The sequence below is a fragment of the Glandiceps talaboti genome, chromosome 7 (assembly GCF_964340395.1).
Source record: "Glandiceps talaboti chromosome 7, keGlaTala1.1, whole genome shotgun sequence".
Classification (NCBI taxonomy): Eukaryota; Metazoa; Hemichordata; class Enteropneusta; family Spengelidae; genus Glandiceps; species Glandiceps talaboti.
The window spans coordinates 23,517,725-23,544,667 of record NC_135555.1 but is presented as its reverse complement, the minus strand read 5'-3'; the positions used below and the strand labels follow the sequence as shown (position 1 = coordinate 23,544,667).

The following is a 26,943-nucleotide window of genomic DNA, read 5'->3' as shown; positions in this document are numbered from 1 at the left end:
TTGCCCTGGCAACTAAGTTCTCTGACTTGTGTGTGTGCGTCAACAATCGTTATTACAAAGATCTCGGGGATTACGAGACTCCAATAGTCAAGAAAGAAACCGTCGAAACGGACAAGAAAACTTTATATAAATATACAAAAACTAACCACAAATGCAAAGAAAATTAATACATAAGCTTACGGAAAGTATCATTCCGTAGTAAAGCATTCAAGTAGTAATATTCACTTTCTCCTGTGTCTGTCTATATCAACCCACCCACACAACTACATACACATTCATCAAAACGACTTTACGAGGGGGGGGGGGGTATTGAAACAGTCGTAAGCATCTGTCCTCTGTTCATATTGCGAAAAAGTCAAAATAACCAATTCCTAATACAAAATACGCGTTACGTGTACCAGTTCCTATCCACAACCTTGATGGCACTTATTACATTCAGTCATTGTCCATCCATCTGCATACTGCCGACTATTATAGCAGATCTCCATTACTAAATAAAAAGTAGGCCGCTATTGAAAATATGACAAAGTTTGACTGAATATAACCAGAGTGTAATAAAACGTACAAGAGTCACAATTCTTTTTGATCATGAGGATACAATTAAAGCATTATAGGATGAACAACTGGACTATGTCTAATCTTTGACCCAAGACCTAGATCTGTTCTCCGAAGGTTGCCGAACAAAAGTCGAAGCCATCAATTGTACCTTATTATTAATTTGTATATTTCGTTCCTACCGAGTGCGTCATGCGCATAAACTTGACAATGAATAACGCAAAACACGCGGTAGTCATTAAAGGGGCTACATTGCGTCCCAGGATTGAGTCACAGAGCTTGAAGGGGACTCCTACAAGATGTATAATTACGTAAATTCTTTGTGTGGTTACTTTTAATTCACAATGTTTGTATATCATTCCAACTATCTAGACAATGTTGAATTATGTCTAGTAATTGGTAAACCTCGATACTCATATACGACGATGACGTCATTGGTCAATCCCTTTTCCTTCACTTCATATTTACTGAAATGTTTTCGCCACACTATGAACAGCCCCAGTGTTCTTTTTTTTTGTCCCTCACCGTCATGATGCTTTCTCTTTCCGAGACTCGGTACGTTTACGTAAACTGTACATAATACACTGGCTCTACTAGACGGGACCTCATTATAGTGAGTGCGAATATGTTAAATACAGGACATTATATACACCTGGAGATTATATATCGAATTGCTGAATATTCAAGACATCGAATCTTCATAAACATGCATGTACTAACTATCCATGTATTGGTTTATTTACTGCCTGTCGTGTTTAAAGTACAAAGTGACTTCACACCGAAAAGTCAAAGGTGCACAGAGTCTTAATCTAGCAACGTAGAAATGATATGAAATCACGTCAACGCCATGCTCAAGGTCTCCCGGACAACTCTATATCTGGTGTTAAAGTACTCTACTATACTATTGTGATTACACCTTGTATATCTGTCAGTGATAGATGATCGTTCCATGACTATGAACTTAGACATTTGTATCACAGATAAGATAACATTGATAGCGTTGACGCATAGCATTGGTGGTAGTTACAGCCTGACTTTAATATGCCACATCACGTACTCAACGTTACAACAATTGAGCTGTGGACAGGTGACACCGAACGACGGCAACCACTTTACAAGTTAATCAAATCAGCTATAAACAAAAAAACAACAATATAGATATCAGTTTATGTAGAGATCATCAGTTTATTTCGTGTCCCCATTTGAAGATCTTTAAAATCACACAACGTACGAATAACATACAGATCGGAAGTTTAAAATCAATTTCAAATTGGTGAAATATTTTTTTCAGTGGTAAACAGCCGCCAATATTTACTTCCACATAAAGCCATGTAAAGCTAATTGTATACGCTTTGTAGTAATTTGCATATGTACTCGAAATGAATGGTCATCCCAAACATGGACTGAATGTCAAAACACCGCAATGTCAATCTTAGGTGGCACGAAAAATATGTCTCGGTCCATGGAATACTCAATGTACTTATTCACGTACTGCAGTTCTGTACTGTTCAACGGTTGACAAAGTATGATGATTCTCGTTGTAATTTCTTGACAATGCCCGATCCACCCACCCTTAGGCCGTCTGTGAATGTCACCTTATGAAAATAGAAATGAAGAAGAAAATTATTGCATGTCTGTGGACGTGATTAATTACATTCAATCTCCAGTTTAGTGAACAGAAAGTAAATAAAGTTGAACCCCTGTTAAGTTGACAAATCTGGGCAGTCAGTCAGTGAGTGAGTGAGTGAGTGAGTGAGTGAGTGAGTGAGTCGGTGATTGATTGTATTTCGTTTTAAGTGCATTTCATAAGTACATTATGGTGTATATTCAAATATATATACTGGTATCGTCACGGCAAAGGGGACAACACCTTTTAGTCTGATATTTGATGGTGGTAGACATCGAGGAATGTTAAACAACGCCATACATGAAACGCATTAGTGTGGTATGCCACCACAAGAATGAAACACTCGAGAAATGTGCTTCTACTTTGCACAAGAACATTTCTAACACAGTTCTCTCTTTTCTTCAAATTAAAGCAATCAAACAATCGGCGTTCATCACGTATTTAAAAAAAAAGATAACAATGTGTGGATGTGGATTTCAGATTGCTACCAAGCGTATATCAACACTATAAGAGTTTACTAATGTGCTTAGAATACATTAAGCACGAGAATACTAAAATGTTTGTCTATATTTTACGTGAGATTTCATACTAATAGTTGGTTCAATGTAATTCAAGCTGACGTATTTTAGCCACAGACTATATTTTGCTTGTCTGTGATTTATCCCGGTGACTTTAATTTTACTAGTATGTTTACCGATGAGTATTTCGTTGTCGATATGCTCTGGAGAACAACATTAAAAACCTGAATGCCAGGTCTTTAATTTATGCAATCAGACACTTGTAAATATAAATCGGATTGAAACACTTCCTCCCCATGGGTAATAGACAAAATCGTTCAATTTTAAAAAATGGGTTAATTTGTTATGTCATCGGACCTGATGTCAGAGGTTATCAACAGTGAGTAAGTTAGGCTGCCAATATAGTGTTTTGCAGGTACACGTGACAGCGCTGTCCTGGGTAACACGGTGAATCATTGTGGTAGGCATCTACTTAATAATCCCAGTAGTCGATTGTATTGCAGTTCATAGCTTTCCAACCACATTACACTTGGCAACCATCAAGTGTTTCGACTACTCAAGACAACACTTCGTATGTGTATTGTTATCAGAAGCAGCCATGTAGATACATGTACACGGTGAAATGTCGACTTGTGAAACTTCCCTCGGGTACCCCATGTTGTGATTGCTTTGTTACCATGACGACCGCCAATACACTAATGTCGAGAGAGCATGAAGTTGTAACCTCTCTGCTCCTGAGTTTTATTAACCGTGAAATAATGTAAATGTGTTTCACGTCGAAACTAGTGAGTTGTGATTAGGTAAATTAACTGTTCACTACTGCTAGCGTGAGACGTGTGTACGCGGCAAGATTTTCAATAAATGTGATAGATTCCCTCGTGTGTACCCATCATGATTACTACATTGGACAGCTGTATTAGTGGGTTGGGTATTCATTACTCTAGTAAAGGAGACCCAATGGGTGCTCTTCAACGCTAAAGTATATATACAGTATACCAATTCTATTACCAAGCCAGCGAAACTATCCAAAGACACAACCTGACACATCTATAAGCTACTGATGAATCGCTTGATCAATCAATATATTCATCCGTCATCGAGTTTATCGATAATATAGTAATTAATATGGGTAGTCATGATCAATCTGAGATCATGTTGGTCAGTCTCTATGCCTTTCGACCAGTTAGTAAATCTGCCTGTCTGTCATTGTGTCTGTCATTGTGTCTGTCTGTCTGTCTGTCTGTCTGTCTGTCTGTCTGTCTGTCTGTCCATTCATGCATCCATCATTCATTCATTCTTTCAGTCAGTCAGTCAGTCAGTCAGTCAGTCAGTCAGTCAGTCAGTCAGTCAGCCAGCCAGCCAGCCAGCCAGCCAGTCAGTCAGTCAGTCAGTCAGTCAGTCAGTCAGTCAGTTAGTCAGTCAGTCAGTCAGTCAGTCAGTCAGTCAGTCAGTCCGGAAATCGGTTGGATAGTCAAGTTCACTAAGTTGAACTCCCAACCCATCCACTCACTCTGATTCATTCATTCATCACGTGACTCACTCAGTCATTGTCTAGACCACGCTATACATTATATCTAATGCTAATCACTACATCTTATCTCCTTTATTTGTTATCATGATTCCCATCATCCAAAGCTGTACCAGTAGCATCAACATAAATACATTGACATCTTCGTGATCTTTTCAACCTCACAGATATCACAATTTATCAATGTAGTTATCACAGTAATTTTGTCAAATTTGTCCAATACCATGATCAGTATGAGACTACTTGACAGAAAAACTTGACCTTGGGGTTATTTTTTTCTGAATATATTTAGATTTACCTGTATATATATTTTTTTATGGCAACGCTTCCATAGATGATAACAGCCACCTGTTGATTCGACTATACTGATTTATTTTACACTATGATATGGGCCGCGTCAAGCAAAAACCTACCTGATGGTCAAAATTTTCAAAATTGAGATTTTAGCAGATTTTGATACTTTGATACATAAATGACGCCAGCATAAAATTTTAGACATGAACACAGACTGGAAGTGTTGTTAAATCTCATTTAAATATGACCTCTGACCTTTATTGATTTTCAATGGTGTTCCATTTCCAACACTATTATATGTACTGCGCCACACATACATACATACATACGAATACACACACTGGGGCTTTATTCATATTGATATGAGGTCAAAGGTCAATGAGTGCTTTATTGTTACTGTGGCCTATTTGAATTGTCAAGGTATTTCCCCAGGATCTAGGAAAGGGATTATTAGCAATGGAAAGGGAAAGCTCATCAACTACAGTTGAAATATATGCTTACCTGTTATTTGCCCACACCAAACACACACACACACACACATCATACATTTGTACACAACAATTTCACTGCATAATGAGGAAAGTGCACACACAGTGACAAGTACATATAAATAATTCAAAGTTGACCTTTGTTTCATTTATTTACAAGACACATGTATATAACATTTTTATGTACACTTAGGACAGAATGTTGGCTGAAAGGGTTGTCTTACATGAGGTAGCAATGTATCATGCAACTCCTTGTGTCGTACATCAGACAATCCACCACACTCAAGTTTTTCAGGAAAACTATCTGGTGGGGGTGGCCAAGACACACGATTTTTAACTAAATCTACCTCAGTTTCATCATCATCATGAACCTCACGTACAAATACTTTGCCTGGCTTATCTTTGACAAACCTAAAGTGATGATATTTTCTGATACCTTTCAGTGGTTTGAGGTGTGATGACAGGTATGTGTCCCACTGATACCACTCCCAGAAATCCCCAGACTGTGTTGATGACTTATATACATGACTTTCATTGATGCTGGCACTTTTGTTAACTAGATCAGCCAATTGGTCAACTGTGTCAACATCACTACGTCTATATAGCTGTCTTATTTTGCCAAAACAGGCATCACAAATGCACTTAGTATGACCTGGCTCCATAAAATGAATTTCAATTTTATCATTGAGACCAGTACTGGTTCTCCATGAAAGGTAATGCATGACAGATTTATTTTTATTTTGGCCCCCACAGTTATCAGCATGAAATACACACTGTTTCTCACCAAGACTGTGATGAGAAAGATGGTGATGAAGTATGCTAATTACATTATTGGGACCTGCACTCTTCTTACCATCTTGACCAATGCTATCTGCTTCACTAAATAAATAATTAATTTGCTGCTTACAGACTTCATTACAAACACCAAAACAAAATACTTTCATAGGAATAAGGAAATACAATGGCCCAACTTGTCGAGATTGATGTGGAAGCTGAAAATGTTGAGCATAATCAAAACTATAATGAACACAAGTTAAATTTTGAGAGCAAGGACTATGAACACCTACAATTTTACAGTGTTCTGGCAATGGTTCAAACTCCTGATGAGCTTTTTTAACACAAAGCTTATAAAATTCTCTCCTCTCTTTTGCTTTCTGTACATGTTCATTATATTTAGCAGTAACTGATAATTTGTCAGCTTCTGATGTAGCATACATTATTTTCTTTCTAAAATCCTCACACTTAAAACAGACATCAGTCTGCGGAGAGATTGACTGAATGTGAGGCACACAGTCTTTCCAAATGTTTTTGAAAGTTGTAAGTCCAACATGTTTCAGGGGTGGCTGTGACTGCTCACATGATTCAACATAGGCTGAATACACGGTTTCCTTGGTGACACTTGATGGTAAGTATACAGGTGGAGTTCCTTCTCTTCCTCGTGGCACAGCAGGCATCGGAAGACCAAATTCCCCAGCATACTCTTTGATAAATTGTACCACTTTCTGAATTACCTACAGATGAATTTGAAATATACATCAGTCTGAGGAAAATCTTTGGCGATTAGAACACTACAAACGCTATATTTAATGCATTACTATTGTCATCAGTGTAACTAAACTACGTATACATCATTGCCACAGTACATTACAGAATTCTCTTTATATAAAACTATACAATTACAAATATCTAATATGTGTATGAATGTTTTCAGGACAGGAGTATTTTAATGGGACAATTAATATATGTATTTAATACTTGAAATCATTGTAAACAAAAGAGGTATTCCAAATTATTCTTTTCCCACTGTGACAAATTCCTCAGACCTCTAGGCAAGATCTTTTCAATATTTTGTACACAAATCTATCATTATATTCAGTCATTTGACAGTGACCTAAATGTAATTGAAAATGTGATAATTTTCATTCAATTGAATTGTTAACCAGTAAGAAAAATGTGGGACTTTTGAAAGTATATTTTCCGTATTCTACCTGATAATGACAACATAGTGTAGTCTTGATTTGTTTTTGTTTTTGTCTAGTTTGGCGTTAAAATAGTGATGCATTTAGATCACAGTCTATTGTGCTCTTGATCTATGAAACAATTTTAATCTTAAAATATCATTTTTTTTCTCTCTCCAAAACCTGGACTAAATAACCAAGATTCCATCCGAATTTGGAGGTATTCAGCAGTCCTCCCTGGTTTTTATTGTCAGTTGATCCATCATTGTGTCAAATTTTGTTTTATGAAGTGTCATCACATACTTCCTATTTTTGACAAGGTTTTCTAAGCATTCAGCTAAGATGATAAACCAGCATCAATTTTGATTACTGAGGAGACATGAGGTTTGCAGTGATAAATTAGTTATTTAGTAAGCTATATTTACATATTTCCTGTCCTTCAAACTCATATCCAAATCTCTGGCATTCACGTTTCTTGCCCCTTCTTGTCTCGCCCATTTTCTCCATGTGTTCCATTTTTGCCAGCACCAGAATATCTTTTTCAGTCTTCGAAAATTCTGCTAAGTTCAGACGATACTGGTAAACACGTTCCGCACTAATGTTGGTGTAGCACCGATTGTTACAACCACAGCCTGTCTCAAATTCGTCAGTGACGGTAGATTCAGCATTATATTCTTGGTCCTGACAACTTTCAGTTGAACTGATATATCGGGACGCGAGATCTTGTGATGAAACTTCACCGCCACTAACATCTGAGTCACTGCTATTGTTGTCAGGGTCATCACTGCAGCCCGAGTCCGATTCAAGGTCAACAACCTGATTTCGCTGATGTTCGGTGTCGATGTCGTCCAAGAAATCCCGGTGAGTTTCAGACATCAGCTGCTGCAGATCCGCATCGAAATTTAAATCTACGGGTACTCTTGAACACATTTTGACAGGAAAAAATACGGGAGCGAGCTACTGACACGAAGCGAAGTACGTAAAAACAAGAGGGAAAGTGAGAAGATTGGGCGGGACACTTTTTCATATGCAAATTGACTTCGCGGTGATTGGCATCCGGGCAAACTTTGATCGTCAAAATTTGTAATTTTTATACCCAAACATGACATAAACAAACTCTCAAGTTTAGTGTTCAGCATGGGGAAGCATTAAGGCGATTAAAATATGTTGATCACCTAAAACAGTAACAAATGAAAGGGACTAGTAATAATCAAATAAAAAGGCGCCTTGATTACAAAAGTGACTGTCAATCATAACAAAGTATCACATTTCAAGCGCTTGTTATGCAACATTGTATCAACGACCATCAGGTAGGTTTTTGCTTGACGCGGCCCATATTTAAGGACGAAAGCTTTCGACACAGCTTTCTGAAGCTGTTTGTGTTGGAAATTGACAAAGTTTATACTACACTTATATGACTTGAATACCACACAGTTTAACTTACATAGAATGATATATTTCCATGGATCCTTTTCATATCCTAAGAATGCGATCCCACGTGTTTGGTTAAACATGTAGTCATCAACTACTATGGTGAATATTCAAAAAAAATATTATTCAAAGAGTGACCCTGGACAGAACTATGGTGTAGTAGCATATGATTTGCTATGAAAGCTTGGCATATCGGACCACTATAATTGTCTGAGCTGGAACACAGTAATATGCAAATACAAGGTGATGTTGAGACAGTGTCCATTTAAGCAAGTCAACAATTTGTGACGAGTTGTCATTTTGCTGTGGCTGAAACTGGTTCAATAACGGATCATAGTTTGATTTTAGACTCAGACCACAGAATATTTTGTGAGCTTTGATGAAGAACACCATCAATATGGCATGATATAGTTTAGAGTTATGTAATAATTTTGATATTACAAAGTCTACACATGTCTTTGTGGTGTGTGTCATTGTTTAATATTGGTTGCCATGAACACAAGTTTGTTCTAGTGTCAATACATATAGCGACCATTACTTGAGGATATTACAAACGTGACAGCTCAGCTCTATGTTAGGGTATACTGTACTATAGGATTTTACAAAGCTGAGCCTACCACTCCCGGTAGCGTACTGTGTTGCCTTGGTGCTGAGAACGAGACCATTAGCAGAATAGGGAGGGGCGCACTACAATTGGAAGGGGCGGGTTATGTTAACATGTATTCGATATAATTTGAGCTCGGTTTAAAGAACTATAAACATTACAAGATGACATTTGGGCAATGAAGGTTTATTTTCTTCGAGTCACCTTGTCAAATGCATTGAATACAATGTTGTAATTGGAAACATTGCAGTCCGCATTGTTCGCCCTAGCTACCTCTGTTCTCAAAAGCCTTTTGTGTTTGCCCGGCGTGAATAAATCTCCCTTGGAAGTGTTCGCGACCATTGTATTGAACTCAATTTATCACTGTAGCTATTGAAAAGGCTACGAACTGAGGCGTTCGCGGTGTGTATCGTGCCATGTTCTTGGTGTTTGCCGTGAATATCCCACACACTTGGCAACTGTGCTATTTCCTCCGTGGTCTCCGTAGCGTTGGCATCAACAGAGCGGGTGGATTTGACCCCTTCGCGTTTCGATCGGTCCGGACGGCTATCATGGACAATAGACAGACAGAGCCGAACTACACACACGTGAACGACAACAACCTCCAGCTAGTATAGTGGTCTTGAAATTCGTAACTTCCTAACACGTCCTGGTCGTTGCGAGGGGACATTTGAAAAATCTCCTGTCATTACTTGTGAACATATTGCTAACACTTGTCGCCGTACTCGAGAAGGAAGCACTTCGAGCCGACGAGCAGGTGTATACATACGTAACATTGCTACAGAGAAATTATCGACAAACAGTGGTGTCATAACTTATGCAGTCATTATAACTTATAAGGCAGCTATAGTACGTAAGCAACTCATAATCTTTGAAATATCGGCCTGGTTAGTTTCCTAACTCAATTACGGATTGCTGAACCGTCGCGGTTATGAGATTGTGTTTTTCAATTTGTGAAGTGTTGCGTGAATTTGCAGTCAACCTATCGTTTTAACGGCGCAATGTCAACAGATAAATAGTTAGGATCTAGGAATCTGTTTACCACACGCTCATTCAGTGCTGTGATTAAACTGCAAATTGACTGTATAAGTTACAAACATGGATGTCGGTGTGAGAGACAGCAGTGGGAAGTTTACTGAGTCTTTCGAAATATTTGCGAAGTTGCCCGTCGGAACGCTGACTTCGGTGATCGTGCAATATGAAACGAGAGTACGGGACTTGAAATCGATGATCGAATTTACGTGCGGTGTGCCGTTCCATTTGCAGTATCTGTCCTACAAAGCACACTACGAACTCCAAGATCGAGACACGCTTAGGTCGCTCTGTCTGATACCTGGGGTACAGGTGCCAGTACGATTCAAACACGGCTACGAAGACCTTGTCGAAGCTGCACTGGCAGGAAACTCTACAGGCGTGTTTGATGATATCAAGAAAAGATTTGACAGCGAAAATATTCGATCAAGAAAATTTGCTGCCTTGTTTGTAGCATCTCAGCGTGGATACCATTTCCTTGTAGAAAGGTAAGCTGAAGTGAACATTTCTGTTGCGACATTGAAAGCGCATCACAAATAAAGAAAGTTTTCCCCTTTTATATGGGTTTGATGAAGACATGTTAGATAGATGCATGAAGGTGAATCGCCCGAACCTCAAATTTTGATTAACAAGAAATGTGAAATGGTTGCCTGACAGAGTTATACAAAAAGATTGTACTGAACAAAATAATGATCCTTATGGCTCCACTAGTATATATATATATATATATATATATATATATATATATATATATATATATATATATATATATATATATATATATATATATATATATATATATATATATATATATATATATATATATATATATATGATAACACTAATTTGAGAACCTGGGATTGAAACACTGGCCTTTAAATGCCAGCTCTGAACTTGCGACAACATAGTTACAAGACAATAGAAACTGTTGACAAAGTTTCAACTATACACACACATCATACATGCCATCTCAAAATACTATAACCATGTAACAACTTGTTTTAGCCACGACTTTTGACATAACACGTCCACATCTCTCGATTTGATGGACTCTGAGTCATCGCAGTGGCTAGTAAATTTTCAATCCAGTGTAGAGATTGAGGTCGCCTTTGTACAAAGTTGTCGATAACACTACACGCCTCCTGTCATCCGTATCTGTACCCAAGCGAAATTGACGTTCTCTTCCTAAAAAGAACTAGTGTTTACAATTCTGTTGCCATTGTGTTGTCTACTTGACCGACGACGGGTGAATGGTACCTTATAACCACAACAAATCGCTGCAAGGGATATCAAAATTTAGGCACGGTCGCCTTTGGGACAAATGTTTGGAGTAACAGCACAAAGCTAGGCGTTCTATTGTAGATATTGAAAAAAAAAACGGCGACGCACCCAAGTACAGTAACTGTGCTTGATCGTTTGCCCCGAGGGAGGTTTTGTAGTTGTTAAAGGGTGGGATTACATGCACTCGCTCCACAAAGTCAGTGGTACGTTATTACATGTCCAGGGATAGTGACTAAGCCAACTTTACTAAGTTACATATATTATAACATCTTTAAAGACCAGAGTTCAACACCAAGTTTCGTATATACGTGTTATCTTATCAGTGTAGCCATAAGGGTTGGATAGGATTATTTAATGTTCTGGACCAACTTTTTCCAGTCTTTGTCAGACAACTTTTTTACTCGTAAATATATTTTGATCCTAATCCGAACAGGACCTCTACAAAGGGAGAATCGCAGTGTTCTTAATCAGTATACTTTTTTTTTTTTTTGGGGGGGGGGACGATAACAAATCCAACCGTTTGAACACTTGTTGATCAGTGTATCTTTTAATTAAGTGTGTAGCACCAACATCACAGAATGCCTCCCACCAATTGAAGATAGCCACCCAATTGTAAATAGAAACAATCAGACTATCTCTGGAATGAGAACCAGTGTGTACAAATGACCTCCCTGGAGTAATTGAGAGACCGACAGAAATTGTGAAGAAGTATGCAAATGTACACCTTATAACTCCCGAGACATATGAAGCCAATCTTAGATAAATATTATAGGTGTCGGTTATTCAACAATACTAGGTGATGTGCTTTGGATGTCAATTGTTAGAAATCCATGACTCTTTCTTTAGTTCAGAAAGAAACCATCTGCTAAACACATTCAAATACCTTGACATACTAAGATATTATTATTCCGACATCAATACAAAGTAAACAGGTAAATTCTCCCCCTTTTTCCACACTCTGTTACTAAGATGACCAACAGTGAGTGACCTCGACGGGTAAGACGACGGCGTGACTTAAATACGGATAATCCACGGATATTGATTTTTCTATCTAGGGTAAAGACTAACACGATAATTTCAATTCAAACGTGTTGTCCTTTTCATTGTTAGTTTCCCGTTCTCCATGAATATTTTATCAAAACCAGCAATACATGTCTATCGCGTCTCTGCAATATCTTCTTCTCTATGACTTTCATTCTTCAGACAAAACGTAACTTAAGTAATCTGGTTTCAGATATGAGCATCTTATAGATCCGGGGATGTGGGGTGACAGCATTTGATCTAATATTGAATCAGATGTTAGGTAATAAATATAGTTGGGGGTAAATGATTTGACCAGTTCGTTAATTGGGATCAATTGAGATACTTGGTATCAATTTGTTAACACAACACCAGATAATAAGTCGATAGACAACCACCGACGGAAAAGTCGAAACTAAACAATGTAACTGCATGATGTCTGTTCGATATGGCAAGACACAATATACTGATACCACCCTACTACGCGATCTGGGCCAAATAGTGCAATGGTAGAACACACCCTGTTTTTCCTCTCTTCCTTTGCAAGTCAGCCGTGGGATAGAATTCAAGAAAGTTAATTCCTAGGAAGAATTCATATTTCGTAGTTGAACGAGACGGCTTAGCAATGCAGAATTTTCAGCATCTAGCTCATTACGACAGAAATTATTTTGGAAACTGATCACCCACCACTAAAGGGAGACGCAACTCTAGGAAATAAAGTCATTTTCATAAACTATGAGTTCTGGAGAATCATTTCGAGATTTTACTTATCAAGTTCACCTACAATTGTGATTTCAGAGAAACATCAAGTTGATCTTGTGCCTTGATAGGGTATCTTTGCTGTGGGCTAATTTGATCATGGGAGTCAGCAGATAAATAATTATTTATGTTTAAAATGAATTGAGATGAGAGATGTTCCACACTCGAGGGAATAAGCACTTAGCCGTCACTACCAACTAATTTACATACAAAGTAAATACTGATTTAAATACAACGTAAATATGTTTGACCTGGGGTCAACTTAAAGTAAATGTCCAGGTTAATATTACTTTTACTAAGCATGTCACCACTTTGTGACACTTACACACAACAAACCAACATTACTTCCAAAATCCATAAAACATCAAAAAACATCAAAAATCAAAATCACAATATTAATTCTCTGGTTCTGTTGTTACTTTCATATGTAAAATTTAATTTACAAATATTTGACAGTAAGTACATGAATATATACGCACCGGTGTATTATAAAGCAGACGAACAACAAAATATAAAATATGACAAAAATTAGAGCGTCGAATATTGATAATAGATACTGCAGCTGGTTAATTGCACAAGATACGTACAGCAAGATAAATTTCCACATAATCAAACAAAAGTTCGGTATGCGAAACGCTTGTTAATGCATCAACCAATGGAATGCATTCATCTCAACATCCGCCACTACAATAGCGACTGCTCCATTTTATAGATGTTGCCATGGAAACCCCAGAGGTAAAGACATTTAGGTTGCAATGAAATTTTCCATTTCAATTCAATTCTTATTGCTAAATCTTAGCTATATCAGATCTCTTCACGGTTCGTTAAACAGTGATAATAGTTTTGGTATTTAGAGGCCTAGGCAGTGTGGGTTGGTACAAACGAAAGACATAATTCACCTAATTCGCTTCAGGATTGACTAGACTGGAAAATTTAAATCCTGACAACTTTCTTTGTTAGATTTTAAATATTTTTCTCTCGCTGTAGTTATCTGGTTGCCCCACGGGTGTAAATAGATGAAGAGGCAGGACGAAATCACTGGGTTACAAGAAGTTGTGACACAACGGCATTATTGTTATAAAACTTGAATAAATCTGATGATTAAACCCAGTCATGAAATAGAGGACTATATATTGTTTTGGTATTGTACAAAGGAATGACGTGACTCATATGTATCAGTACTTCTTTAGCCATCATTCATTCATTCACTCACTCACTCACACACACACACACACACACACACACACACACACACACACACACACACAAGCACACATGTATATATATATATATATATATATATATATATATATATATATATATATATATATATATATATATATATATATCACATATGTAGCTCTCTCTGTCGTCTCTCTTTGTATTTGTGCATAATCGGGGTAGTGACTTAATGACTTAACCAGTAAATCGTTTAGTAAGTGTAATAGAAGGCTTCTCGTTTGAATCTTATTACATTTCAAGACCATCTACTAGGAGTAATGCAAGCAAACTCACCGTCAAATTTAATTTCCGGTGTCGACGGACTAATTTGGAAACCGTTACTAAGAATTTATATAATGCACGGCGAAATAACACAATTAAATTATTATTGAGATGGTTAGTTAAATTCTAATCAACAGTCAGCCTGAAGTCAAATTATAACACACAAAAATCAATTTTGTTTGATCTTATATCAAAATAAATCGAAATACATTACTTTTGTATAACACGTATGCATTTTAAGTATTTTTATTTCAAGGTGAGAGTAAAAGACTTGCACATAATATGCATAGACTTTGCATTTGTAAACGTATTATTTATGCATCATAATTTCGTCGCCTATTGTTGAGTTCATTATTCTGTTCATAGCAAACATACAACTTTTTTCTCTTTGAAAGGTTGTATTGCTTATTATAGCTAACAAATTGTGATGTTTCATTTTATGGCCTGGGTGTGTAATTGTGCAATACGTCTCCGCATGTCGCTATAATGTGGTGCCGATAGCAAAGCCATTCTCACGCGTTGTAGTTTTCTGCATTTCATTTTCAACTGAAACCTAACATTTATTCTATTTATGATTAGTTCGTCATAGAATTATGAAAACTAAGAGAGTATATCTTGTATAATAGGGTTTATATTCTTGCTGTATATAAGTACATCTACATTGTAATTAATACATAGATGGCCTCGGCCCAAATAAATAATTTATTTTAATCATGGACATATTTGTGACTTAATCGTAATTCTGTTCGAGTAGCGTTCATACATACGAGTTTCACGCCTAGGCAGATTTTATCAAATGAATTAAAGTACCATCTATTGTAACTAAGCAATAATTATGATAATAATGTAATTTATTACCGTGTTCGTGATAAATAACAAATTCGTGAAATCCACAAACTAATTTCAATTTAATGGCAAGTAACAGATCGTATTAATGACGTTTTTAGCAGCTAAACACAATCATTAACGTGTAAAAACATTAACGCATAAAATTGACCTCAATTGTAATCCATCAAACCAAATCACAAGTTTTACTATCCAAACACACTTTTTCATGTAGTCTGATAAAATTATTTCCACAACATGCAATAGCCAGAAAATTAGAAATTTATAAGAAATACAATATATAATACCATGTTGCCCTTGACAACCGATCAACGTAACCTGTTGTGGGTGTGAATGCGGGTGAAAATGAGACATGTACATGGCGGGGATGCAGTTTCAAGTTTTCTTCTACTTACCGACTCTATTTTTTTGGAAGATTGTGTTCTCGGTATCACAAAATACTATTTAACGTAGTCTCAAAAATAAATGATATAATTGAACAGAACATGGTATATTTTAATGAACGCAATACTTCCATTGTGAATTCTGAATACACGCAGATTGTACATCAAGGAATTCTAAGACTGTTATTATCCAATATTTAATGAGTTTCTTTTGAATCAGAATACTAAAATAACTACATCCGTCAGGCCATTTTTTTGAGTTGGAAACTATTCTATTTATCTCAGGGGTAAACACATAAAACACATGCCAGAGAATTAGCCTAAAATCCAGTCACGTGGGCATTTTGTGTGACTGTCATTTTACCTCTACCAAGAGATCAAACTCCCCACACGATAGTATTCAAAGCCAGGGTATTCATCGCATAATTTATTAATGGGATGTATAAAATGTACAAGATTCAAATGCCTAGTCTGGTGGTTTACTTCATCAATAAAACTCGAATGTCATAATTAAGTAAGTTGGTATACAGGCCCGTTAATTAATAACATAACATCACCTTATAGCATTGTTTACATTATGTTAAATTCATTTCTCTGCGATCCAGATATCAATGCTAATTTCTGGGGTCACCAAAAATTACGTCATCGATGTGTTCATTTAGTTTAATCATCTACTATGTGATGCCACAGTTCTCCTATTAACCAGTGATAATTAAATATACTCAGGCGCACTTTTAGCAAATAGGTATGTTTTGCATTAAACGAAATATAACAAAACAATGACGTTGAAAATAATTGAAATGCTGACTTTGTCCCGATATACAACTTTGCTTGAAATTGCTTCATTTAATAATGACAATGATGATGATGATGATGATGATGATGATGAAATATTGGTTCCCGCTAAAAATCATCAATAGTGTACAAATCTATTCGTAACGTCCCGGATATGAGAATCTTTGATAAACGGTGACTCGACAGAGTTCAGATAGTAAATGAAAGAGATCAATTAATTTTGAAAATGGCAGGAAATAAGGAGAGTGATTTGTAGTGAACTTTATTATAGTTTATTTCTCTGTAAACAACACTCTTCAGACTTTTTTGATGACGTACACCGTTGAATTAAGATGTCGGAAGTGACGGAAGCGTTTTTCATCTTTGCATTGAAAATGGAAATTGATTTCCAATTGGACATCGAGGCTTCTATATGTCAATTTCATTAATTATGTATGGTTACGTTGTATTCTGTGTATGTGTTAAAGGTTGATTGTTTATAGTACCTGGCAGGTGATGATGGTGACGTATTCTAATTGTATCGTGATGAAAGAGATGCGTGTATTTACCTGGCAGTGACTTAAGTCTTCTTGTGAAATCGACATGAATCATTAGATTAATTTCAAACATGAGTTTTAACTAAAAGTTACACGATCGATATCAGAACTGTTTAGATTGCGCTTTTAACAGTGTCTTTCACGTAATGCATGGAATGGTAAATGTTTGTTTTATAAAACCATCATAATTTCCGCTTACAATTTGATATTTTAAATGTTTTAGATTGTAACATGTACATTGCGTTATTAGTTGGCAACTGTTCAAGGTGTCTATTTCATTGTGGTTGTGTTCAAGTTTGTGTTTTGATGCTGTAAATGTTTCGCGTCAATTTCTTACCCGGGACTGTCAAATATATTGACACCAAACGCCTTGGATAAATAAAATGAAATTCGTCTCAAGTATGATGATAACAGAGAGAAAAGTTCCTTTATAGTTAAGGTCAGGGGTCATTGCTTGTAGCACATTCAGGGATGACAGGTCACAGGTCATTCCATGTAGTATAATCCGGGGTTAATCCCATTCTGCCCTCTCTACTGAAAACAATCGATGCTACAAACCTGTCAACTACCGCGATTTATATCACGGTTTCAAAATATTGGGGTTACGCGTATATTTTAATAGATGTTAGGTCTAAAGTTCTCTTACAGACGTGACAAACTCCAAGAAATAATTACACAATGCCAATGTTGGCCAGTTCAAATTTGGCAAATGGTCAACCCGTGTTTGGAATCACCGTGAGTGGCACTTCTCTAGTGTTTCACTGAATCAGACGCTCACACCGAAAAATCAGCATGATAACGCCGACATTGATCTCGACAGAATCGGCTCCTGAGGATTGTCTTCCCCTAACAAAATACCTCAGCGTACCAACACGATGCCCTTGAGCATCACCGGTCACTGCGTGAGGTTTTGGACAGAATCCATACTCCATTGAATTCTCCCTTTTGTGAAATCAACCATAAAATTTATAGTGTTCCAATAAACACACATGTTATCTTCTCATTACAATTTGATGTTTCACTAACCTATAGTTGTAATTAACATCTGTTGCTAGCTTATGAAGTAAATAGAAACCCATGTGTCCAGTAAATGAGTAATAAAATGCCCATTAAAATGATACCCAAAGCTTGAACAACAATCGATTTTATATTTGCATGGCTGTAATAGGCGACTAGGGGTGGGTATAACGACAGCGTATCACTAAAACTGGTACTGGATTTGGGTTTTCACTGATAGTATTACTTTTCTCGTAACTTGTTATTTGTCTGTGGGAATATTTTTCTGAGCTAATACAGATGTGTCGTGAGATCACGAAAGGTCATGACCTTTGTAGAGCCTACGCCGTTAGAGTAGGCTATCGCGATCCCGATCGATCCATGTCGTAAACTCTGCACATAATGTCAAATAAATTTAAATGTAATGGTATGTGTATACGCAGTTACTCAGTTTGTCTTTATGATCTAATTCTGCGATAAAAAACATTTGTGGTCAGTTAAAACAACAACTGCACCTCATTGACCGGCCTTCAGTAAAACCACATAGACAAGTAATTGTGGTAAAACCTAAAGGCCATGATCACGTTATTGGCAGTAAATAAGAAAGGAGCTAGACTGCCTTACATAATACACATAGAAAATAGGGTATGTAGGTCGGGATTTTATTTTATTTTGTTTTATTTTATTTTATTTTATTTTATTTTATTTTATTTTATTTTATTTTATTTTATTTTATTTTATTTTATTTTATTTTATTTTATGTTATTTTATTTTATTTTATCTTTTTAATTGTTTTATTTTTGAAAAAAAAAACATTGCTTCGAACAAAATGTCAGTGAGAATACGCCTTCTGTGATAATTTGATGAAATATGTACATACATCGCCGGGGAAAGAAAACAGACGTGCATGAAGGTCAAGAGGACAAAGAATTTCTCATCTTTTTATTTCAAATGTTTAGGCCGGGTTTGAGGCTTAAACATTGGTAGGTCGAGCTATCGGAAACACACATGTTGGCCTAAGTAGACAGAACTTCATCTGAGACACTAGCTTTCTTTAACCAAAGATGTATTTTGAAAATCACGAACACAACATACCCTTTTCTGTTATTAGTTCTACTTTCGTATCAGAGTTTATTAGATTGTTCATCAAATGGCCGATAATATTATTGTTCAATTCAATTCTCCGTAGTCCTGGTATGCGGGACAGACATTATTTTGACTTCTTGCTGTCACTGTGTGGCAACTGAAAATGTGAAACATCAGTTTGTCAAAATTGATGATGGAATGTATGTCAAACAATTAATTGAAATTCAGTTTCGATGTCACGTGACAGAACCCTCATTTCCGGCCCCCTTGTTTTTGACGTTCCACTAACCAAGCCATACGTTATTGAATTGTCATTTTCTTCTCAGTATTAGGCAGTACAGTGGAACTTTGTTGAGTGGCACAATACAACACTATAGTGGTATCTCAGTGGTCTGAGGTGGGATGAATAACATTAAGCAACTGAATCAACAGGTGGTTGACTACCCTTTTGGGAAATATGGCTATGGTCGTTTGCCTTACTCTGATTATTTTATATTTGTAGATTGGTGAAATCAGATACAGATGTAAACGGGCAGACTTCAACTGGACGTACGCCACTCCACATCGCATGTGCAATGGGAAATACTGGCTGCATTGACATACTCCTCGAAGCAGGTGGATCGTTAGATATCAGGGACTCGTACGGACAAACACCAATCGAAGTAGCTTCAAACTGCAAACAGAAAGAAGCCGAACGAAGGCTTCATTTATTCAGAAGAACAATCCGAGGTCCGACAATCTATCGCAGGAAAGCAGACAAGCCAAGGGAGAAAACAGTTTCGTCGTGGGCGTGGACGCCGAGATTCCGAGCTAAAAGTGCACCTCCAGCGTCACTGATGAGGGAGATGTCACTCACCCCAGGACCGGAGTTGATGATCAGCCGGTGTAAGATTGAAAAAGAGTCATCGGGGACTAAAAGCGTGAACTTTGACGCCAGTAGTGTTACTAGTGAGGTATACAACTACTATGATTTCATATATGAAGTAAGTTTTTAGATTTTAGTGCATGACCACGAGAGGGTGTAGTAGAAACACACTAATGCGTGAACAAAACTAATCCCCACTGACACCACTAGCACAGTACGTGAGTATTGTATCACTTACACTATCATCTCTCACATATTCACACAATCCTGACAGTTTAATTGTATTTTATTAATTATTGTAAAAAGTTTAAAGTACACTCTCTGATTGGAGATCGTAAAATCACTTATTTTGATTTAAAAAAAAGAACTACATTTATCTCATATCACATAACTTATGTTGTCAAGAACTCAAGGCTACATGGCCATATAGGCTGTTCACTGCTCCTTTGTGTTTATATCGGATCTCGAGCTCACAGGCCTCGAAGTTTTGGACACGAGTGCTAGGCTGTACTTTGATCTGCTCTAACGATGTAAAGACAAAGGGGGAGTGAACAGAGCGCCAAGGCTAACATAGTCACTTTGCGGCAACAACTCATAGTTTCACAAATTCAAGAACTTAGCAATTACCCGATCTCGCGAAGAACTTACTTTGATCTGCTCTAAAGTGGTATACCATCTTAAAATGGATGTTGACGACGTGGTGAGAACTTTGCCACCATCTTTTTCGATGAGCCATTTCCGGCGCTTGTTGCAAACGTCAGGACTTTGTCATTATACGTTTACCATCCAAAACTCATACCACTTTTTAATTCAATTGTAAATAATAGTTATAATTATTTTGAATATTGGTGTTTGGCCATTTAGGGATATGACGTAGCACAACGTGAACGAATAGCTCATGAAGAGCGACCTTAACATCCACATGACGTGGCAACTTCTATGAGCTACACCTAGAAACGTGGTGGATGCATGGTATAAACAAACCGTTTAACGTCTATAGTATAAATCAGCAAATCTAAGTCTCCATAAACTGTATTGCATACATTCACAATCATATTTGAAAGTAGATTTGACTTGAAAATGATGAACTGAATAGGCATATTTTAACTATAAATATTACCAAAAGCTTGACTTAGAGGGCGCTAGATCACGATGTATATAGGTTATCTAGCGCCATCTAAGTTAGGCTTTTGGTTCAAATGCCTATGCGTTATTTTAAGCCAACATGTCATGTATTTCCCCCTATATAATTTTTAAATCTTTGGGTAATACTTAAGCCACAGCTCATCTGTCTTGAAAGACTCGGATTACTAAATGTTTGTGTTCTTTGTTGTCAGGACAAGAGTGAAATGTCTGAAAACTCGTCAAGACCGGCAAGTGATGACTCCGGTGACTCCTGCAAGGAGAACGTTAACTTGACCTCTAGGGTAACACGTGGGTAGGTATTGAGAGAGAGAGAGAGAGAGAGAGAGAGAGAGAGAGAGAGAGAGAGAGAGAGAGAGAGAGAGAGAGAGAGAGAGAGAGAGAGAGAGAGAGAGAGAGAGAGAGAGAGAGAGAGAGAGAGAGAGAGAGAGAGAGAGAGAGAGAGAGAGAGAGAGAGAGAGAGAGAGAGAGAGAGAGAGAGAGAGAGAGAGAGAGACAGACAGACAGACAGACAGACAGACAGACAGACAGAGACAGACAGACAGACACAGAGACACAGAGACAAACAGAGAGACAGAGAGAGAGAGACAGACAAACAGAGAGACATACAAACAGTGACAGACAGACAGACAGACAGACAGATAGACAGAGACAGAAACCGAGAGACAGTGAGAGAGACAGAGGTAGAAAGAGATAGCGAGACAGACAGTAGTGACAGACAGACAGACATATCGATAGACAGAGACAGACAAGCAGGAAGACAGACAGACAGACAGATAGACAGAAAGAGAGCTTCCGACTTCTACTACTTGCAGCTCTTTTGTGAGGGGTCAAACCGTTCATATCCATCGGAAAAAGAATAACTTAGGGACGATCGAACAAGGTCGCACAAGCTTAATAAACGAATATCGTTCGTTTAGGACAATCTCCCCCTCGATCCCCTAAACGAACATTCACAGATTCGGTATCACACGTTTATATATAATTAACCCATGATGACAATTGTAGCGGTCACACCACTGCGATCGATGTAAAAAATATTATGGTAAACATGAAGTTCTAGTATTATGAACCTGTTTACTGAGATGATGGTAAACACATCAAAATACTACGGTACCGTAAACCCAGCACCTTATCTCACATTAGAAGTACATTTCCACCTTAATATCAACATATCAGTATTAAATCCAAAAGCTTTCATCATTGAAGGCGTGAACGTTCTCGAAAGTTGGTAAGAAGCGCGAAAATGAAGTTCAGCATCGCATTGATGCCAGACCCCCTCCCCATAAATGAACGAAGTTCGCTTGTTGAGTTTTAAATGTCTGAGATTGAATGGATGAATGGATGTGTACTTTTTCTTTATACAATTTGGATAGCTTTATATTTATGTTTTTGAGATAACTTTGTAAGTCCATCTTATCCACAGGGCTTTGTCTCACGAAGAATGGTTAGCAAAGAAACGAAGAGAAATGAGAGGAAAGAGTAGAGAATCATCGTGCAGTCAAATGAGCAGTAGAAACGATGAAGAGGCCAACCACGCATATAATATATGGTTGGCGGGAAAAGTGCATCCAAAGACTACATCGACAGTTAAGGCTGAAGAAGTGAACACAAGTACTACAAATAGTGGTACTATGGATGTGAAAGATCATTACGACATGTGGCTTAGAGAAAAGATGGAACAAAAAAGAATTGCAGAGACGGTCATCCCACCTGCCCCAAATGTGCTTGTAGTAGGGACCATGACGATACCAAGAGCTACACCAGAGGATAACAAAAAGGCGGTTCAAGATTGGCTTAGATCGAAAAAAGCAGAAGATAAGCAGTCTAAAGTGTACGAACAGTGGCAGAGGACACAACTCGACGAAATTGAGAAACAACGCGAAGTTCTCCGAGCGTCGAGCGTAATGACCCGAGAACAATGGAAGGAAAAGAAAGACAGGGAGATGAAACAGAAATATCTTGCGGAACAAAAACAATATTTAGAGGAGTTAAAACGGCAAAGAGAACAGACTGAACAAAGAACAAAGAGCGGATATAGTTTTGAGGCTTGGATGGAACTGAAACGTGAAGAGGTGCAACTCAAGGGAACGACAAACAGCGAAGATAAAATAAGGAAGAAACAAATTAGGAAAGAAAAACAACAGTTGGCTCAACAGAGTTTCGAGAAATGGATGATGGATAAGGAATGGGAAGAATTATGTAGACTCAAAGAAAAACCTCTTCGAGACCGTCCGAAAACAACACATCGTTTGCCTAATAAGAAAATGCATTAAATATGTTGTCATTTGTTGCCGTTGGTGGCGCACTAAGCCTTGGCGGAACTGAGACAGGAACATAAACTGTGTTATATTAGGATTTTTGCAATAGTTCTTATGGTTCGTCCAGTACTGATTTCGAATTTTTGTGTAGAAATCACTTTTATATAATGTATGTCTCTTTTTTTGCCAAGGTCATCTCCTCGCCATCCATATCAATGTGTTTTTTCCCCTAAACGGATGAACAAATTAATTTCGACATTTCTGAAATTCCTCGACTTTCATTAAGATTCTAAGCCGATGGTAACAGCTATCAATGACTTGTCGTGACTGACCATAATACACAAACTAAAAAAGATTTGCGCGAATGTCATGGTATGAGCGTTGCGGCCGGCCAGTACATGTACAAAGAACGCTTCATGCAAAATATTCCGAGTAAGGGCAGAGAAACATTGCCTTACTCTATTTAATAAGACATTTATATGTGTCTGTTGGTTTCCAGTAACATACTGTTCATATATGGTGTTCACAGAAGGGAGCTAGGTAAACTTAACACTAAACAATCTCACAGAATAGAATGTATGCCCCTGGTTGGATATGTGAAATTAGTCTTTCCTTAAAGAGATATTGTCTGTAAAATTTATAACTTTCAGATGTATTGTTTTATTTTTTTGTAAACGGTTGCTTTCAGAAACCCACAATCTAAACTACTAGGACCGGACGGACCTTCTACATAAGGGGATTATTTTGTCGAGATTTCCAAAATATGACGAATTTTTGTACGTTAACAAATGATGTTATTCATTAATCAATTACGTAAGATGTATTTCAAAGATTTCCAAATGTGACGTCATACCGTTGACGCTAAAAAACATGTCATTCGTTCATTTATGTGTTATTTAGTGGATACGTGCTCAAACCGTTGCCGGTGACCACTGGCGATAAATCTTGTATAACTTGTAGAATGACAAAACAAAGCTTCCCAAGTAAGATAAAAAACATCCATCAAATTGATTAAGTGACAGACAACACCCCTTTAAGAAATCCCATGATGGTGGAAGTTGGAAAAAAGCAAAATCTAAACTAACAACACCGTCATAGCCATTGTAGATAAGGTACATCGATTTTTATTGGTTGAGCCTGAATATTTGTCAGGCATATGTGCAATATACATTCACTATGGTAGTCGTCTTTACACGATACGTCAGTTTACTCTTGAATAACATTCCAAGTGGAGGGAATTTGACTTCACCGATGATGACGCTGTATAGCTTGTATCTTGAAAGCAACACCGGCGGTTGACATTATGGATAAGTGTATGGTAAACATGATTAATTATACGCCTAACTAAAACATTAATAGAACTTACAGAATTGATTCGTTAAAGGGACACAAGCTGAGTTGAAGAATTTTTTCGTGTGTTTGTTGTACTGTTTTGTTGTGGTGGGGAGGGGTATTTTCGCTTCATATTAAACGAAAAATGTAGTATTCTACTGACTAAAACATACTCCGCCTTCCCCATCACTTGCTATATCGAACTTGGTAGTATGACATAATAAATAAAATATTCGATGACGTAATTAATTATAAGTATACTAAAATTTCAAGGAAACAACTATTATGCCATCAAATTTGCTCTAACAACCATTACACCAGAAGACGACTTTCAATGTCATGATCATCCACGTTAAATCTGAGACATTGAAACATCAACATCAACATTTTGTTATACTACAATAGCTTAGTTTAGGGGTTATGTAAATATTTTAATCTGTGTACAAAAGCTTATAAACTCAGCTTGTGCCCCTTTAATGTTAGATGTTTCGTATGATTGCTCACGTGATCAGAGAACATTCAGAAATTTAATGTGATCATCACGCACGTGACGTCACACAAAAGGGATATGTAGATGTATTATTTAGAATTACTCAAACTGTAAAGTACTTTCAAATTAAATATGTGGAACGACACTACTAGAATAGTGACAACAAGGACGACAAAATTCCGTGAAAATTGAAAAACGGTGTACCTACATCAATATTTACATGTAAATTGTTTTTTTCTTTGGTTCTCGTCAGTGTCAAATGATAAATACCACATTGTAGATCAAACTAGCTGTGAGCGAAATCTAAAAAACTGTCGTACACAGCTAAGTTTTCTATAAACACTAGACATTGATACTTTCTTATTTCATTATAACATATTTTCAAAAGTGACGGTGCATCTTTAAAATACATACACAAATCTTAGTATGGTGGGTTTTGAAACATCCCGAACGTGTGTATCAGTCGCTCACGTACACACTCTCTTTTCTCCACTCGAGCAGACTAGAACAGGTAATGTCCAACGTGAAGGCTAATAATTTGGTAATCTACCATTAACTCGATATGAACAACTACAAATGCGACATGTCCGTGTCAAATCAGTAATATTATTGTTCTCGGTGGTTAACTTGAATTGTATGTGCACAAATAGTTTCGTAGTCTCAGATATATATAGACTTGAAGAGATTAGTTGTTTCCCAATTTTTCCAGATATATAGTGACGTTGTCGTGTTGAGTGTTGATCGTAGCTAATGTACAAGCTGTATTAAGCAGTGCAGCCATGGCAACAGCGGCCATTTTCCCTCAAATGTCTGCAATCTACATTATCATTAGTAGAATATTGTTAATAATAACCCATATCTAAAACTCATTCAAATATAGTGTTATGAATAATGTACGTGTAACTAGCTGAATAGTTTAAAACATTTGACAATGTTTTGGTTTGAGAGAGGGCGCTTGAGTGCAGTACAACGAACAAGATGATAAACACACACCCAGTCCTTCGGACCACATTGCATTGAGACAAACGTTTAGGATAAGTCATGCTAGATATTAGCTGATGTGTATAGCTATGACTAAAGTGTTGCAAAAATTAAGCATGACTGTAAATGGTTTAAAGAACTTTAACTTAAAATTCTATTTCAAATTAACACTTTGGTTGTACTTTAATTTGTAATATATTGAAATAGTGATAACAAACTAGAGATGTTCTATTTTCAATTATTATTGTAACAATAGAAGAGTGTCTAAACTTTAGTAAAACGTCGAAAATATTTTCTATGTTTCTAAATATGGCACAAGCTGAGTTCATAAGCCTTTTTACGCAAGTGAAAATACCCACAATTAAACTAGCAATCTAGTGTTGTTCTTGTCAGTGCATACCTCTATATCATTACACTGTCTTCTGGCAGTGTTAGAAGAGTTGATTGCATAGTAGGGATGTCCTAGGTATTTTTTGATACGTATGATAAATTACGTCATCACAACGTTTATGTGTTATATCTTAATACCAGGTTTGTGTTCAGTTGATTGCAATCCATGGTTAAGTGTGCTCCAGTACGTAGAATACTGTGAGTACCTTTTGAATTTACAACAGAAATGTGTCCAAAAACA

General features: G+C 37.0%; 1 protein-coding gene across 1 annotated transcript; it reads left to right on the top strand.

The window, feature by feature from the left end:
* Nucleotides 1-9,426: 9,426 nt before the first annotated feature.
* LOC144437295 (uncharacterized) lies at nt 9,427-24,382 on the top strand. Its single transcript, XM_078126219.1, has 4 exons — nt 9,427-10,523; nt 19,743-20,223; nt 21,443-21,543; nt 22,675-24,382. The coding sequence occupies exons 1-4, from the start codon at nt 10,102-10,104 to the stop codon at nt 23,522-23,524; spliced, it is 1,854 nt and encodes a 617-aa protein (XP_077982345.1). The 5' UTR covers nt 9,427-10,101; the 3' UTR covers nt 23,525-24,382.
* The last annotated feature ends 2,561 nt before the right edge of the window (nt 24,383-26,943 follow it).